This window comes from Tupaia chinensis, unplaced genomic scaffold, assembly GCF_000334495.1.
Source record: "Tupaia chinensis unplaced genomic scaffold, TupChi_1.0 Scaffold147282_1, whole genome shotgun sequence".
Lineage (NCBI taxonomy): Eukaryota > Metazoa > Chordata > Mammalia > Scandentia > Tupaiidae > Tupaia > Tupaia belangeri.
The window spans coordinates 3,666,650-3,684,499 of NW_006207133.1; the positions used below are offsets into that span (position 1 = coordinate 3,666,650).

Here is a 17,850-nt window from a genome sequence, read left to right on the forward strand (position 1 = left end):
TATCTAGTACTTCTCGTATATTATTCTCAAATTTGTGGGCCATTTTCTCAGTCTTCGTGGTGGATTTTTCTAGGCCAGCCATTTTCTCTTCTACATCTGAGATTCTATTTTCTGAATGATCTAGTCTGCTTTTAATACTTTCAGGGGAGATGTTGACTTCTTGTATTATAGACTTCATCTCTAGCAGTTCCGTTTGAGTCTTTTGTAAAGTGTGTAATTCCTCTTTTAGATCTTGCATGATGTTTTAGATCTTGCAAGAATGTCCTCATCTCCTGGAACTCGACAACTTCTTTCTCCTTTCTCTTTAGCGGTTCATTATCTCTCTTCTCTTCCATCTCTGTTAGCTTCAACATTATGAATGCTCTAAATTCCTTATCAGACATTTCCATGATTTTCACCGAACTGCTTGTGGATGAAGAAGAGTTACTCTTTTCCCTTGGAGGAGAGGTATTTTCCTGTTTTCCCATATTTCTTGTGATCCGGTGGTGATTTCCTGTCATCTGATGGATGGTGTTTCTTTCAAATTCTTGAAGTTCAGTCTGAATGTTCATGAGCAAGCAGACAGAGGTGATCTAGAATCTCTTTGCCGTTCTGTTGTAATCTCTGGTGCAGCAGATTGAGTAGATATTGAGGAATATTTTAACCCTATTGGTATTTGGATGTTTAGCTATAGTGCTCTTAGATCCGTCTAGTTCACAGGAATCCTCTTCTTGAAAAATTGTTTTCTTAATATTTGCTGTGGTGATTGTCTTTGGCAACAGTATACCATGCAGCTATAAATAAAATGCTGATAGATTCACTGCATAACCTTTAGACTCTACTATGAGAGATACCTTAAAGAAAATTAAAAGGTAAACTACTAAATGTAGGGATAAAAGGTAAACTACTAAAGGTAGGGAAATATTTGCAACATCCATAACATGCTATTAAAGTCTTAAGTATGTGAAGGAGCGTCTACAAATAACAAGTCAGATAACCCAAATAGAAAAACAGAGAGGTGGCATGAATGGAAAAAGAAATATGAATGATGAGCTTATGACAGGTTATTCAGTCTTACTAGGAAATCAAAACTATCCCAAATAAAAGTATAATGAGAATAGCACTGTTTGCATACTGATTAGAAAAAAAATGTAAAAGTGCCTATTTCTAGTAAAGGCTCAGGGAAAAGTGCATTCTCAGAAACTTGGTGAGAGTAAAGTGAAAATGTCTTTGAAAGGCAGATGGCAATATATGCCAAAATTTAAGATTTACTTTATGAAAGAATTTCTCTTGCATCATTATTTGTAAGAGAAGATGGTAATGAAAGAAACTAAAATACTAACCCATAAGAGAATACTTTAATGAAGCATATGTCTACACACATGGACAAATTGTGAATCACTAACTGTGTTGAAGTATTTGTGCTAACATGGGAGACTCCAAACCACATTATTAAGTGAATAATTAATTGATCAAAAATGAGGGAATGAGTAAAGTTTAAAATAATAAAAATTAAAATGAAAGAAAAAAATAAACCATACCCAGTAAACACATTTTTCCGTACACATTGTGTGTGTAAATTTTAAATCCTATACGCACGTGTGCAAGAGCCTTAGAGGGCATATTTACTGACTGGTGAATAGAGTTTAGCTCTGAGGAGCGGAGAGCAGGATTTGGGAGATTCAGGGTGAAGGACTTACATGGTTTATACTGTGTGTTTCTGTGACGTGAATGTTTTACACTGATAATGTTTTGTTGTTGTTGTTCTGTTCTTTTTTTTTTTTTAAGAGATTTTTGCTATAAGGTGTGTGCACTTGCTGTAGAGGCAGAGAGAGACAGAGACAGAAGGCCCACCCAGTTCATTTCCTGGCAGATGAAGTGGTGCACACCTGTAGACCCAGCTGCTAGGGATTTGAGGGAGGAAGATTTTGAATTCTCTTTCAGTTGGTCAGATGGGATCTGGCTTCCCTCACCACCAAGCCATGATGCTGGCCCTAGAACATCTTTAGTAAAGAGAAAGGTCATTTGATAATTTGGTTTCACAAAGGATAATGGGTTACTTGGGAATTTTGGTAAATTAAAAGCAGGTTTTTACATACTGCTAATGTTTTTCTTGATTATGATGGATAGATTGTTTAATGTATTTACGAATTTAGCTTCTTTGCAATTTTTTATTTTCTAATAACAGAAAAAGGGTCTTTTTAAATATGTACACTTGAAACCATGATTTTGAAAAGAAGTAAGTCCTTGAACAACACAGGCTTGAACTAAGTGGGTCCACTTAATTACAGATTTTTAAAATAAATACCATTAATGTATTTTCTCTTCATTGTGACTTTATTAATAATATTTTTTCTTCAACTTATTGTAAGAATTCAGTATATAACACATACAGTTTAGGTATTAATGATCTTTTTACGTTATCAGTAAGGCTTTTTGGTCAGTGGTAGGCTATTAATAAACAAGTTTTTGGGGAGTCAAAAGTTGTAAGTGGGTTTCAGGGAGGGGTTGGCACCCCGATTCTTGTGTTGTTCAAGGGTCAGTTGTACTCAGTGAGCATACAATCAGTAACCCATTAGTTTTCTGTGCTTATTAGATTATAGTATGCTCTTTCCAGAAAAAAAGGTCAGGTTATTCTCTTACGGTTTTTCGGACACACACACACACACAATCATGAGAGAGAAATTTCAGGAAAGACCTATTACCTCAATACCTATTTTTGTGTGTGTGTTATAGTGGATTAGACAGTTTTATACATAGAATTTTTGAGACTTTTTTAAAAAATCACGATTTCATTGTTTCTTTCTTTCTTATGGATGTTGACTGAGAATAATACCCCTTATTATCATGAAGTTATTTCCTTTTTTTTTTTTTATGTTTTTCTTGAAGATAGTCTTCATGGGGCCAGTTGATCGCAACCATGGTTCAAGTCCCAGACCTCGTGACTTGAAAATCATACTGGTCACATTACTAACACGCCCAAAATTCTGAGAGGAGAATGAAGAAAAAGGGATTGCAGCATGGACATCCCCTCTGGAGGGTGATTTCTCACTTGTCCTCTCTGTCTCTGTCTCTCTCTGGCAAGCACACACGCCTAAGTATATAAAGCTTAAATAATGAATAAAAAAGATAAAGACTTCAAAAAAGTAAACTCTTTGTTATTTATAATTCTATCTTTCCAAAAATTGTTTTGGAACATGTCAATATACAGAAAAGTATTGAAAAATATAAGAAATAAGAGATAAAACATTGAGGGCTGACAGGTGATCTGTGGTTAAGGCACTGGACTCCCACATGGGAGACCGTGGTTTTAGTCCCAGACCTGGTGGCATGCTTTCTCACTTTCCTTTTCTCTTTCTGGTCAAATTAAAATAATAACAATAAATAAAATAAAATAAATATTTTTAAAAAAACTTAAAAAAAGAGAGAAAACATTGTAAGCAAGGTGACAGACTGGGAAACTCTAGACCTTCATTTCTCCATGGACACACCAAATAAACAAATATAGACAGAATAGAATAACTTTATAGCAACTCTGAAAAAACAAAGATTTATAGCAACTAAGTAATTGCTCATTTAAGAAAAAAAACACATTCAGAATGATGTAGGGCATTTAGACACTTAAGTGCAAATGGATTAAATTCCCCAATCAAAAGGCATAGATTGGCAGAAAGAATTAAAGAAAGAATCGGAATCCAACTGCATGCTGTCAGCAACACAACTTGTTGTCAACCTAAGAACACACATAGGTTGACAAGTGTCTGTCTAGCATGCAGTCCCTAGAAGCCCGATGCAGCACAACCTCCTTTCACCAATAAGCCCTCCTCACCAACCACTTTCAAAAAGCTATGTTGCTTCTGGTTTCCTGATTCTAATTTTCTTGGTTTTATTTATATACATGTATCATTATTTCATGGATTACTTCAGAGACAAACTTACAGAACCTTCTTGAAATCCTGTATGTATGTTTTTATAAAATTTTCACACATCTTTTTATAAAAAAAAGATATATATGTTTCTGTAGCAAGATGGCAGACTGCCCACTGCTGACATATATACTTAGTATATACTGAGTATTTTAATTTTATTATCTATTTTAAATCTAATAACACTGAGTTAATTACTATCATCCTCGTCTTATAGAAGAGAAAATCAAAGTACTGAGAAATGAACTACTTTGCCTAAGATCACACGGTTATTAAAGGATAGCATAGTTCCAGGGGTATACCACCTTGAGTGGTTAGTAAGAGGGGGAACTATTGAAATTGACAGATAATTGTTTGAAAAGGTATACTTCTATAGAGGCAACCAGTTGAAGCAACCCAACTCCTGCACATAATAAGCTATTATCCTGACCCTGCAGTTTGAGTCACAGACCTGATGGCTTGGAAAAAAATGCCAAACTCATGTGCATGCATGTGTGCCCAAAATCCCAAAAGAAGGGATAATAGAGGAGAGAAATTGCAACATGATTAGTTCCTATGAGAGGTATTCTCTCATTATCCCTGTCTCTCTTTCTGGTGAGTGCATATGTGTGCACACATAAAAAAGGTGGAGGAGAGATTGAAGCAACCTTGACATTCCTTGGTTTTTGCTATTAAGGCGCGTGCGCTCACCAGAAAGACAAGAGAGAGAGACAGAGAGACAGAAAGCGAGAAATCACCGCCCAGGGGGATTGCCACGCTGCAATTCCTTCTCCTCCATTCTCCTCTCAGGATCTTGGGCACACACGCACACGCGCCCGGTGTGAGTTTAAGCCACTGGGTCCAGGACTCAAACCATGGTCGACTACATGGGAGTCCAGCGACATAGCCATTACGCCAACTGCTGGTCCCAACCTTGACATTCTTGTCACACTACAGTCCTTTTTCCCTTGCCCTTGGATCTTGGGCACGGGCTCAAGTGCCCAGCATGTTTGTAAGTCAGTCCAGAGATCTGAACGCATAGTCAGCCACATAGCTTCCAGCACTGAAATTTAGTTTGCTACCAGTACTGCACCACCAGGTCAAGTCTCATTTCTACATTTGGCAGATGTTAGAAATTAACTTCCTAATATGAAACTATAGAACAAATCAGAGTCTTCCAAACGAGATGAGAAATTGACTTTGAAAAAATAAGAAACAGAACTCTGTCTAAATAGAAACACCTTCATGAATTGACAGTGTTGATAATGAAATACGTTTCTTATTAGGTAAGTATTACTATTTACTAGATATTAATAGCTTTTATAAGATATCCTATTTTAAATTCAGCATATTGTATTGCAGACATTATTATCTCAGATATAGCACAGTAATCTAATTGAGCAGCACTTTTTGACACAGCAAAAGGTAATCTGTGATTAAACAGAGGTTATTGTGTAATCTCAGTGCCCATTTATATGAAAACAGAATTGGTTATCTTACAGTAATCTGTTTTCAAGATGTAAGAAAACCATTACTGTGAGCATTTCCTCTCCTAGATAGGTACCGAGGAGACTTGAAACTTAGGTCTACACACAAAAAAATTGAAATCACAGGAGAATTATTTGTTATAGCTGCAAAGTGGAAACTACTGAAATGTCCAGGTAAGCAGGATAAACCAAATGTGGTACATCTATATGATGGGTTATTGTTCAGAAGTTAAAAAGAATGGCATGCCACTCCACATTCGCTGTGATGGTTATAGTTTTAAAAAACTATTGTTGATGAGGGTATGAAGAAATTGGAACCCCTGTAACTGGAGGTAGGGCTAGTGGCAGAGTAGATGAAGAAGAATTGGTAAATAGTATGTATAATTAGAACTAGAGTCAGCTGGATTTGACGTATTGGATTTTATGGATAATGAAAAAGAAAGACTCGTGGTTAGTCTAGGCCATTTGTTACTAAAATCTGTGTGCCCTGCATGGAATCACATATGGAGTTAAGTTTATGAATAATGACATATAAGCTTATGTTTTTGGTAATACTTTGAAAGTACTACATCTAGTACCTTATTTTGGATACTTTAATTTTTTGACTAAGACATGTTGTTAGTTGAAATATTTTCTAATTTCCCAGAAATAGATCTTTATTGGCATTCATTAAGTATTAAGAATGCTTAATGTTCTCAAAGCTGTCCTTCTAAAAACTAACCATAATCTCTTACACAATTGCCATTTTGGGGTAAGTGGGACTTATTTTTAAGGGTTAAAGTAGAAGTTAACAAATTTTCTATTAAAATAGGTTTTCAGGGACCAGCAGATGGTATAATGATGACATTGCTGGACTCTCCCATAGTTGACCACATTTCGAGTCCCAGACCCAGCAGCTTAAAATACACGGGGCAAAAAATCCCGAGAGGAGTGGATGTGACACAACCATTCCTCCTTGCAGGGTGATTTCTCACTTTCTGTCTCTCTGTCTGTCTCTGTCTCTCTGGTGGGTATGTATACCTGATAGCAAAAAAAAAAAAAAAAAAACTCTTAAAAAAATGAATTTTCAGTTTCTACAGTTAACTTTTGTCTGAGCATATAGAGTCCAAGATTTTTTTAAATGAAAGGTAAGGAGACTTTTAAAACTTGCCAGACTGTTAAATAGTTAAAGTAACATAAATCACTTAAGAGTACTGCAATTATTAATCATTCCTTTGAAATACAGGTTATCATACATTGTTTAATTTAATGGAAAATTCAAGTCAGAATCTTATAGTTAACACTTAGTAATCTCTGGCATAATTTTGTTATATTTACGATGAATAATCTTGTCCACAATCTAATGATTTTTTTTTAACTACCTAGGCCTTTTCAGAAATGCAGTTTTTAGCAATACTCTTCAAAAAAAACAGATTTGCAAGACTCGTTAAATTAGGTCCTCAAGGAAAAAATAAATCGGTCTTATTTATTTATTTTTCAGAGGTGGCTGGATCCAAACAAACCAATAAGGAAACAGCTAAAGAGTGAGCATACATATTTACTTGATGTTTTGCAAGTATATTATATAAAGATAAAGGGTTAATATAAATTGATTAATTAGAACTGCTTTTATTAATTCTAGGAGGATCTCCTTACAGTTTGAACTTCAGAGTCAAATTTTTTGTAAGTGACCCCAACAAGTTACAAGAAGAATATACAAGGTAGGTTTATGGAACATATTTCTCTTTAAATTATTACCATAACTCCAATTTGAAATTAATTAGACAAAAATAGCTTACCATGGTGTAGTTCTTAGCATCCCAACCAGTGAACAGAATAAGTTATGGATGTTCAAAGTAATTATTTCCTCTCCTTTTGGATGGCTGGAAGAGTTTTAGGGTATTAGAACCTCAGGTTCACCCATATAGCAACATATATCCTCCTGAGCCTTACAAATACTGAATTTTTCTAGTTGTGAACATTGGTTAAGAAGCAGAGCTTGTACTTGAGATAATCAGATAATGTTGAACTTGCATGCAGAAGAAGCTGCATGCTGAGAATGTTTCCTGTGGGTTTTTTTTGTTATTATGTAAATCACGTTCTATGCTTTTTTTTTTAATTGATGAGAGTGCAGAATTTATAAAACCATCATTTGCAGGAATAATGGTCAATAGGTACATTTTATAAAGGATGTTGGCAGGAAGTTCACTAACATGTTCCACTTTTTTTGGGGGGGAGGGGGGTTGCTATAGGGTGCATACGCTCACCAGAAAGACACTGAGAGACAGAAAGCGAGAAATCACCCCCTGGGTGGGGTGGCCATACTGCAGTCCCTTCTTCTCTCGGGATCTTAGGCATGCACACACACAATGCCTGGTGTGAGTTTAACCACCAGGTCTGGGACTCAAACTGCAGTCAACAACATGGGAGTCCGGTGACATAGCCATTACGTCATCTGCTGGTCTCAGCATCTTTACATATCCATTTTACTGCCCATTTGAAGTCCAAGCTTAAGTTACCGTCTAATTTAGTTGTCACTTCTACATAGGATGATTGGGTAGTCCTAATTTTATAACTAATGGTAGAATTCAGGTTAATTTATCTTGAAAAGTTAAGTTATATTATGTGAATGCCCTTTCATTTAATATTTGTTGTATCCTTTAATCAGTATTATTTTGTTGTTAAATAATCAAAATAACAAGATCCTTTATCTTAATAAATAATTCTCAGTATAATAAAACTTTCTCCTAATTTTTTATGAATGCTAAGGGAACCACTCTGAATGAAAACTGAATTATAAGTAACATTAAATGCATTTTATTATGTTCTATCAATAGTACATGTAATAATTTGAAATCAAGAAGAAATTCTCCATAGGATGTGGTTTATAATCAGATTTTAAAATGTATAAGAACTATCTAATTTAAAACTCATTATTTAAAATTGGATTTGTAATGTATTTAATGTTTATGAAAAGTTTGTTAATATAAGCAATTAATATATTCTCATTTCTAGCCATATTTGTAATTTACTTCACTTAAAAAGCTGTCTTTTATTTTCTGATTGGAACTTCACTGTGTTGATTCTTTTATAGCCTATGTTGAAAACATAATCAAGGAATAATTATGTCTCACTGATAATTAAGTAAAAATAACTTCCTGAAGTAGATGAAAGTAAAATCAAGTTTGATAATATTCAAGGAATTAACTTGTGTTCAGTCCTTCAGTCTAGAAGATTGTCTTTGTTTGCACAAGAGATAGGTCTTTATGGGGCCAGCAGTTAGTGTCATGGCTATGTTGCTGGACTCCCACATAGTCAACCGCGGTTCGAGTCCCAGACCTGGCGGCTTAAACTCACATTGGGCGCGTGTGCATGTGTGCCCAAGATCCCAGGAGGAGAAGGGATTGCAGCATGACCATCCTCCCTGGGGAGTGATTTCTTACTTTCTGTCCTTCTATCTCTCTCTGTCTTTCCAGTGAGCACTCGCGCCCTATAGCAAAAACCTCTCAAAAAAAAAAAAAAAGAGAGAGAGAGATAAGGCTTTATTTAAAAAATTATTTATAATGGAATGTTACAGAATTTTGTAACTGATGCTATTTTTGGTAAATGGGTAAATGGCTAGTTTTTAGTTTTTATTTTATTACAATAATTTACATGAGTGATTGTCTGCCTTGATTACAAATGAGAATCACTTGTGGTAGCTTTAAACCATACCTTGCCAAGGACCTAGATATTCTGATTTAGTAAGACCTGAGAATAGACTTACACAGGCATCCCAGGTGATTCTAGTAGGAAGCCAGTATTAAATACTACTAAAACATTAGTGCTTGGGTAACCTTAATGTGAAGTTCATTATTATTAAGACCCTCAGCGACAGCTACTAAAGTTTCCAGACTAGTTTAGACCCCCCAAAACAGGAAATCTATTATACTTAGAGATTCCATTTTGAATTAATGGAGAAAAGAAAGTCAAACAGCTTCAGTCAGGTTAAGCATCATTAAGTATTAGAAGATGCAGGCATTATTAGAATTGGAATTTTTCCAATTCCTGAGATACATACACTAGATAAGTAATATCACTCTGTGTTTAAAAATGTGGACACTAAATCTCAGCCGAATTTTAAGTAGTTTGCCCACAATCGCAGGCTAGTTTAGCCCAGGACTTGAATTTTGTTGTTTACTGTAACAGTCCTTATTGCTTGGCTAAATGAGTATGTAGGTAAATACAGGTATTATTCATGTAGGATTTACAATATGTCAAGGATGTACATAACCTTCAAATCCTATGTGTAAGATTGTTTCCTACCAGGAACCTTTAACCTTTATCCTTTAATTATGAAACTAAGTAGACCAGATAGAAACATGCTGTCTTAGGTTACTGATATGTTAAGTCTCACAGGAAGTTTGTATACTTCATTAATACATAAAGTCAGGATATTTCTTTCAGGGTTTTGCTTTGTTTTGTTTTGTTTTGGGAGGGGAGTTATTTGTTGTTGGGATAACTATCTGATTATCTGATAACCTTAATTATATCCTGTGGTAATTTAAATTTGTCGTGGAGCTCTTTAATGAGTTTGATCAGTTATACTAGGATTTTTAGTGACTTTTGACTCTTGGATTATGTGCACTTTTTTTTCATTGACTGAAATAGAAGTTTTAACATTCCCTGTATAAACATTTAAAACCACAAAATTTGGTCTTCTGACAATTATATGGCACAGATGACTTAACCAAGCATTGCTAAATCTTTGTGTGTGACTAACTCACTAGCAGGGACAGAACAATGGCATCTTGTAAACAATCTCAGCAATCTTACTATAGGATACTTATGTTTTTGTTGGTTTTATAGGAAATTGGTACTTGACCATTCTCATAATAGACCAGTAGAAGGAAAAAGAACTCATGTTTTTTCTGATCAAAGAGCTTTTCTAACTCAAATGAAGCTAGAAAGAAAGGTGCTTTTCTTTAAGGAATGCCAGCTAATGATGACAAGATAAACACAATAGGCCTGTCTCTGTAACTGGCTGGCTCTCTATCTCAGCTGAAAGAATGATTTTCTTTAGCTGGTCTCTAGTGGGTTGCTATGCTCAGCTGCCTTATGTTTTGGATGCCTGAATTTTCTGTGCCTCCCAGTTCTACTTTCTGCATACACTAATCCTCAGAGTATTTCTCTTGTGATCATGTAACTCTTTAAGAATCTTTAGCAGTTTAATAACAGAAGCTAGTAAAAATAAGACATTTGAAATATAAAATTCCATATATGAAAGAATTTTAAAGATTTGGATTCAGAAATTTATGAAAGTATATTTTAAAAATATTTTTACAAATACTGATATGTAGATTATAAAAGTAAATATTTAAATAGTTCAGTTTTATTCATTAATGTAAGTATATGGTTTTTTAATTACTGAAATTGTTATAATTTGCCAGTAATTACTATCTTTACTATCTTTTTTTTTCTTTTTCAAGGTACCAGTATTTTTTGCAAATTAAGCAAGACATTCTGACTGGAAGGTGGGCAACTTTAAATTTTTTTAATGGAATTTTATATTACATACTGAATAAAATTGTATTATTGATTATTGCAAATGAATGGTCAAAAATGGTTAAACATTGTATAAATTCTACTCATCAGTTAAGTCACATAGAAACTCAAATATGAATAGTATAGCATAAGTTATAGCAATTTTGAAATTATTGTGTTTAAATTTGGGTTATGCTTTTTCTGTTTTGTTTTATTAGATTGCCCTGTCCTTATAATACTGCTGCCCTTTTAGCTTCTTTCGCTGTTCAGTGTAAGTACCAACCCACTTTTAGTTAAAACAGCATGTGATTTTGTGGTCTACATTGAAAGTACATTGCCTTTACTGTGCGGTTTTTAGACATATTACTTTACAAAAAACAATGACTGCAGAGAAAATGAATTAAACTTCCAATTAATAATAACTTAGATTCTTTTTTTTTTCTTAAGAGAGATTTTTACTATAGGAAGGATATGTGGCATTCACTGGAGGGAGAGACAGAAAGCGAGAAATCACCCCCCAGTGGGATGGCTACACCACAATTCCTTCTCCTCCATTCTCTTCTCTTGAGCATGCATGCACATATGCTTGGTGTGAGTTTTAAGCCACTAGGTCCGTGACTCAAACTTCAGTCTACCACATGGGAGTCCAGCAACGTAACCATTATGCCATTTGCTGGTCCCCCACTTAGATTCATAAAAACTGTTTTCTCTGAAATTGTTTGAGATCTAGAAGAATTAATTGTAACTTGCATAAGTAGTTACTGTGGTAGAAATGTGAATATTTTACTTATGGAAATATAATAGAATTATTAACATTGCTGATTTGGCTTTAATACTTGAAATACTTGTTTATTAAAGTGCAAATATTTTTCTTCCATTTTAGCTGAACTTGGAGATTACAGTCAGTCAGAGAACTTGCCAGGCTACCTCTCAGATTATTCTTTCATTCCTAACCAACCTCAAGATTTTGAAAAAGAAATTGCAAAGTTACATCAGCAACATATGTAAGGATTTATTTAGTTTTCTGCTTATTGGTAAACTTGCTGATGACATCCTTTGTAGAGAAATGTTATCAATTATTTCTAATTTGATTGTTGTACTAGTAATATGGAAGTTACTGTTATTAATATAAAATAATATTATGAAGAAATATAGGTGATCTATGCTAAGGAAATATTGCTTATTTCATAGACTGTGTTGGATTTGTTTTCATTTTTGTTCAGAACCAGGAAGTTATAGGTCAACAGAAGTGTAATTTGCTGTTGTATAATATTGTCAATTCTGGACCAGCCAGAATGGTTAAGGGATCCAGTTCCCTTAACCATTCTGGTAAGATAGATAACCTTTTTTATAGCCTTAGCCACATGGTTCAGTCTCTGTTCCTTTTTCTTTCCATGTAAATTTGGGATAATAAAAGTTTCTATCTCTGGAGTTGCTGAAAATATTAAATGAGTTTGTAAGTTTTCAGAATGGTGCCTAGTACATGGAGGGCACTGAAGAACTATTAGCTCTTCTTATTAAAAAGAAATTTACTTAAAGATTGAAAAAATAAAATAAAAGAACAATAACATTTTGTGGAATGTGAAATTTTATGAAACTCAGTCATTATAAATAAGCATTTATTGGAACACAGGTAACTTTATAAACCTTCATTTGTTTATATGTTGTTTATGGCCTCTTTCTAAAAATGACAGAATCAAGTAGCTGTCACAGGAACCATATGGCCTGAAAGCATAAAATATTTACTACTCAGTCCTTTCCTGTAAGGATTTTGCTGACCTTTGACCTAAAATAGGTTAATAACAGAATTTTGATAGATTGGCCTAATGTGGCAAGGTGGCTATTTTGGTCTAAAAGTAAATTCCATTGCTATTGAAAGTTTTAGAATAATGTTATTTACCTGGAAATAATATTTGTTTAATTGAACTTTATAGAAAAAATCAAAGTGTGTCTACTGGTTTGAGGAGTCTTAGATTTGTTGTGATCATGAAGTGACAGACTCTTGGTCCCATTATTTAGTATCATTAGAGAATAAAAGGTTGGTACTTTAATAATTTGCTGTTTTTGCTCTGCTATAGACCAATAATATCAGATAACTGAGGTTGTTAGGACCACATGAAATAGAAGAAAACTATTTTTAAAAGTTACATTTAGAGTAATGGTTCTTAAACTTTTGTTTGTAAGAATCACTTGACATATACTTTGGACCTCATCCCATCTATATTTTACTCCATAGAACAGTACTTCTGAAACCATCTGCGATCAAAGACTAATTCTTCACCCAATCTGTTATATTATTTATAATGTATTTTCAAAAGTATAATAAAAACAAATTGCCAAAAAGTAAAATGGAGAAATAAAACAAAGGTAAAAAATTCAAGTCCTATTTTTTTACTGTTAGATACACAGACATTAAATTACTCTGCCAGATTACCATAAAAATCTCCCAACACTCAATTTTTTTTTTTTTTGAGAGGTTTTTGCTATACGGCGTGTGCGCTTGCCAGAAAGACAGAGAGAGACAGAAAACGAGAAATCACCCCCCAGGGGGATGACCACGCCGCAATCCCTTCTCCTCCATTCTCCTCTTGGGATCTTGGGCATGTGCACACACATGCCCGGCGTGAATTTAAGCCACCGGGTCCGGGACTCAAACCGCAGTTGGCTACATGGGAGTCCAGCGACATAGCCATTACACTAACTGCTGGTCCCTTTCAACACTCAGTTTCTATAGTTGTGGATCAACACTTGCCTGTGCATTGCACTGAGAGACACTACTTTGGAAATACCTCAGAATCTGTATGTTTCAGAAGCAGCCAGTGTGGTTTAAATTCAGATTATGGTATGTGAACCAAATTTTGAGAAGTCCCCACCCCCTTTTTAAAGTTTATTTATTTATCTCTGAACAAGTAAGACAAAGACAGGCACCCCCAACAGTCTTTATGCTGCCATTCACCTCCAACCTCAGCCACACCTGGATCATGGGCACTTATCTGCTCGGTATAATCAAGGAAATCTCTGGATGCGAATTTGGAAACTTTTCATGTGAGGTAGCCTCACAGAGCGTTGCATTTTACTGCTGTGCCATTGTCAGCCCAGAGAAATATTGCTTTTAAGTTTCATCTGAAAGTGAGTGGCTTTTGTTATAGCCATGAGAATAGCTAGGGACTTTTAATTTTTTGCTGTATTCTTAAATTTCTGGAAAATAATTATTTGGGTTACTCAGAATGAGCCCTCCACAGAAGTTAGATGTTACTTTACAGAGGTAAGAAGCATAGTTGTGGGACCGGCAGATGGTGTGGTAGTTAAGGTGCTGGACTCCCACATGACCAACCACGGCTTGAGTCCCTGACCTGGCAGCTTGCTTTCTTGCTCTCTCTTTCTTGCATATACCCTGTAGCAAATTTTAAAAAGTAATAATAATGATAAAAGAAATTTTTAATAAAAAATTCTTAAGAAAAAAAAAGTGTTCGTTCATGAAGCTTTATAGAATATTTAATTATGCTACTCACATTTTCCCAGATAAGTAGCCTCTTTCTAATTTGGCCATATTTGTGATTGATCTAATTTTTAATTTAATAATATCTTTACAGAGGTTTATCTCCTGCAGAAGCAGAATTTAATTACCTTAACACAGCACGTACCTTAGAACTCTATGGAGTTGAATTCCACTATGCAAGGGTAAGTGAAGAAAACTTACTTTGATGTTTAGTCAGGCTTTAGTACTTTAATCAAAAATTGCTAGTGCCTTCATAGAATTAGGAAACAGAGTAACTTGTGATTGCTACCAACATGGTTAAACTAATGGTTCCTCTGAAAAAAAAGTATTTTCAAAGCATCTTTAGATCCAGTACCTTGGGATCAGCAGATTGCATAATGGTTACATCGCTGGACTCCCACATAGTCAGCTGTGGTTTGAGTTCTGGACCCAGCAGCTTAAAACTCATACTAGGCGCTTGTGTATGTGTGCTCAAAATCCCAAGAGAAGAAGGGAGGAGAATGGATTGTGGCACAGCAATCCCCCCGGGTAGTGATTTCTCATTTTCTGTCTCTCTGTCTCTGTCTCTTCAGTGAGTGCATGTGCCCTATAGCAAAAATGTCTCAAAAAAAAAATTTGAATACCTTGGGGCCAGCAGGTGGCATGGTGTTTAAGGTATTGGATTCCCACATAGCTGACTACTGTTCAAGTCCTGGGCCTGGCAGCTTGCTGCTCACTTTCCTTTTCTCTGTGTCTGTCTTTCTGCGGTCAGATTGAAAAATAATTACAAATAAAATTAAATAAGTAAATAATTGTTTCAAAAAAGATTGGGTACCTGACAAGAAGCATAGTTGTTTGAAGTGTTTCTTCGTGTTATATATTTGATAATTATCGTAGCCCATAAAATAATTGTTGTAGACACAAGAGGTACTTTTAGATTGTTTATTTTACAAAAATGGTTAAGTTCTAGGATTGGCCTAAATCCTAGTGGTTAAGGGAGCTGGATCCTACATGGCCAGCCACAGTTCAATCCTGCGTCTGGTGGTTTGAGGAACTCACTAAGCACGTATATCTAAAATTCCAACAGAATAGACAGCTAAAGGAGAATGAAGTATGGGGTGACAGTGCCCCACTGGGGGTGCTTTTTCTACCTCTCTTTGTTTCTATGTCTGTCTCTGGCATGCATACATAGCTTCTGGTACCTTTTTTTAAAAAGATGAAATTAAAGGAGTAGTGATCGTCTTAATCTGTTAGCGCTAAGACAGAAATAACCGAGACTGAATGATTTACAAAGAAATAGGTGTTTATTGACTTACAGTTCTGCAGGCTGGAAGATCCAGAGGTGTGTGCCTACCATGGGGCAGGCATGCAACACAGCCAGTGGAAACATGGAGAACGACAGATATGTGCAGAGAGAGAGATGTCATGAGACTGTCACATCCATGATATAATCACCATCCACTAGGTCTTACTAGTTCCCAACATGGAATTCCAAAGCATGAAGCTCTGGGGGACAGTTATCTTAACCATAGCAGCAATTTTTCTGTATCTTTCTTATATTCGTGGTCATAAAAGATGCTATTAGAGCCAGAATGGTGGTATGGTGGTTAAGGTGTTCGACTCTTACATGGCTGACCATGATGCAAATCCCAGACCTAGCAGCTTGAAAATCAGGCCAAGCGCATATGCATGCATGCCCAAAATCTCAGGAGAATATAGGCAAAAGGACTGCAGTTTGGCTAACTCCCCTGGGCAGTGATTTCTCACTTTGACTTTCATCATCTCTTTCTCTCTCCAGCGAGCACACATGCCCTCTGGCAGAAACATTAAAAAGAGAGAGAAAAAAGTTGCTTCACATCACTGAGACCTTTATTACTACACATAATTTTCATCATTTAGTGACATTATTATAAATTGTTATTTTAAAGTATAAAATGGAGCATATTACTATATTTTGATTTTATTCTTCCCCATACTTTCTTAAAGTGAAATTTAGTTGACTGGCTTTTTCTATACAACACTCTATAACTTCTTTTTCCTTATGTGAATCTTCACTGCTTTGAAAACCTGTTATCCTTTTGCCATAAGCATTTTGTGAGTGGCCATTCTTGATTTGTGTGTCTCTTTACCTGTCAAAAGGTACTTTCATATCCCTTTAAAAGTACCATACCCAATGGTACAACTATTCTCCATAACCAGTCAAAAGTGAAATTACAGATAATCATCATTCGAGTCTACGATAGAATTTTATTTTTAATTTATTTTTTAATTATAATTTTGCTTTTAAATTTGTGGTAGAGAGTATGTACACACACGCATGCAAGAAAGAAAGAAAAGCACAGATCTGGTCACATCACGATTTTCTTCCTCCAGACCTCTAGCTTGTCAGGATCTTGGGTATGCACACATGCCCAATATGTTTCAGGTAGACCAAGTCAGGGATGTCTGAACGGTAGTTGGGTAGCCATGTGGCTTCTACTACGCCACAGACGGTCTGCATGAATTTATTTTAATACCCATATACATGCAAGTATACAGACTGATAGTTGTGTAAATACTCAAAGTTCTGCTCCATGTAATGATCTAATCTTTTAGACTGACTGTCTTCTGGAAGAACAGCATTAGTTTTTAGGTTTCACAAAGCTTCTGTTAGTTTGTGCTCTAAAAGAGTAGGTAACTTGCCTTCCACTAATGATTATATCTTGTTATTCTAAGTGCTTATCTGTTTGTCTGGTTTGTCCTTTTAAAATGTATGAATAAGTTTTTTCTCAAACTCTTTGCTTTCTTTAAAATATGCTCCTTTGGTATGGTGATTAAGGTGTTGGACTCCCTTAAGGCCAACTGCGTTTCTAGTCTCAAACCTGATGACTTACTTTCTCACTTTCCCTCTGTCTCTCTCTGGTCAAATTAACAAATAATAAATAAAATTTAAAAAATAATTTTTTAAATTAAGATAGGCTTCTTCTCTCTCATTCTCTATTTTGAACACAGTACTCCAAGATGAAATTAAGTAGTCTGTATTTGTGTAACTGTATTTTGTTTATTGTTGTAATAAAGCTTAAAACTAGAGATTTATATATGAATTAAAACCATGATTAAAAATAGAGACCACCAAAATTAGTCATTTTAGTTCTTAGACATTTTCTAAATGTAGTGTTTTGTTTTTGTTTGTTTGTTTGTTTTTTGCAGAGATTTTTGCTGTGGGGTACGTGCGCTCACCAGAAAGACAGAGGAAGACAGAGAGACAAAAAGCGAGAAATTACCCCTCAGGGGGATGTCCATGCTGCAATCCCTTCTCCTCCTAGGATCTTGAGCATGCACACACGCACGCCCAGCATGAGTATAAGCCACCAGGTCTGGGACTCCAACACAGTCTACTCCATGCGAGTCCAGCAACATAGCCATTTTGCCCTCTGCTGGTCCCTCTAAATGTAATTTTAACCTGCAAAGATTGCTTTCAATGAAATACAAAGAGAGTTAGCCGCGGGGCGGCGGTGGA

At 35.3% G+C, this 17,850-nt stretch overlaps 1 protein-coding gene across 4 annotated transcripts in view; it reads left to right on the forward strand.

The window, feature by feature from the left end:
- Positions 1 to 17,850, forward strand: part of PTPN4 (protein tyrosine phosphatase non-receptor type 4) — a 220,546-nt gene that overhangs the window by 102,633 nt on the left and 100,063 nt on the right. For 3 of the 4 annotated variants that reach the window (XM_006169570.1, XM_014584589.1, XM_014584590.2), the window contains exons 4-9: positions 6,852 to 6,894; positions 6,972 to 7,071; positions 10,819 to 10,863; positions 11,092 to 11,144; positions 11,757 to 11,877; positions 14,467 to 14,554. In XM_006169570.1, the coding sequence (XP_006169632.1) occupies positions 6,852 to 6,894; positions 6,972 to 7,071; positions 10,819 to 10,863; positions 11,092 to 11,144; positions 11,757 to 11,877; positions 14,467 to 14,554 (450 nt within the window). The remainder of the gene's footprint in view (positions 1 to 6,851; positions 6,895 to 6,971; positions 7,072 to 10,818; positions 10,864 to 11,091; positions 11,145 to 11,756; positions 11,878 to 14,466; positions 14,555 to 17,850) is intronic. The other variant, XM_006169571.1, reaches the window with a different exon arrangement.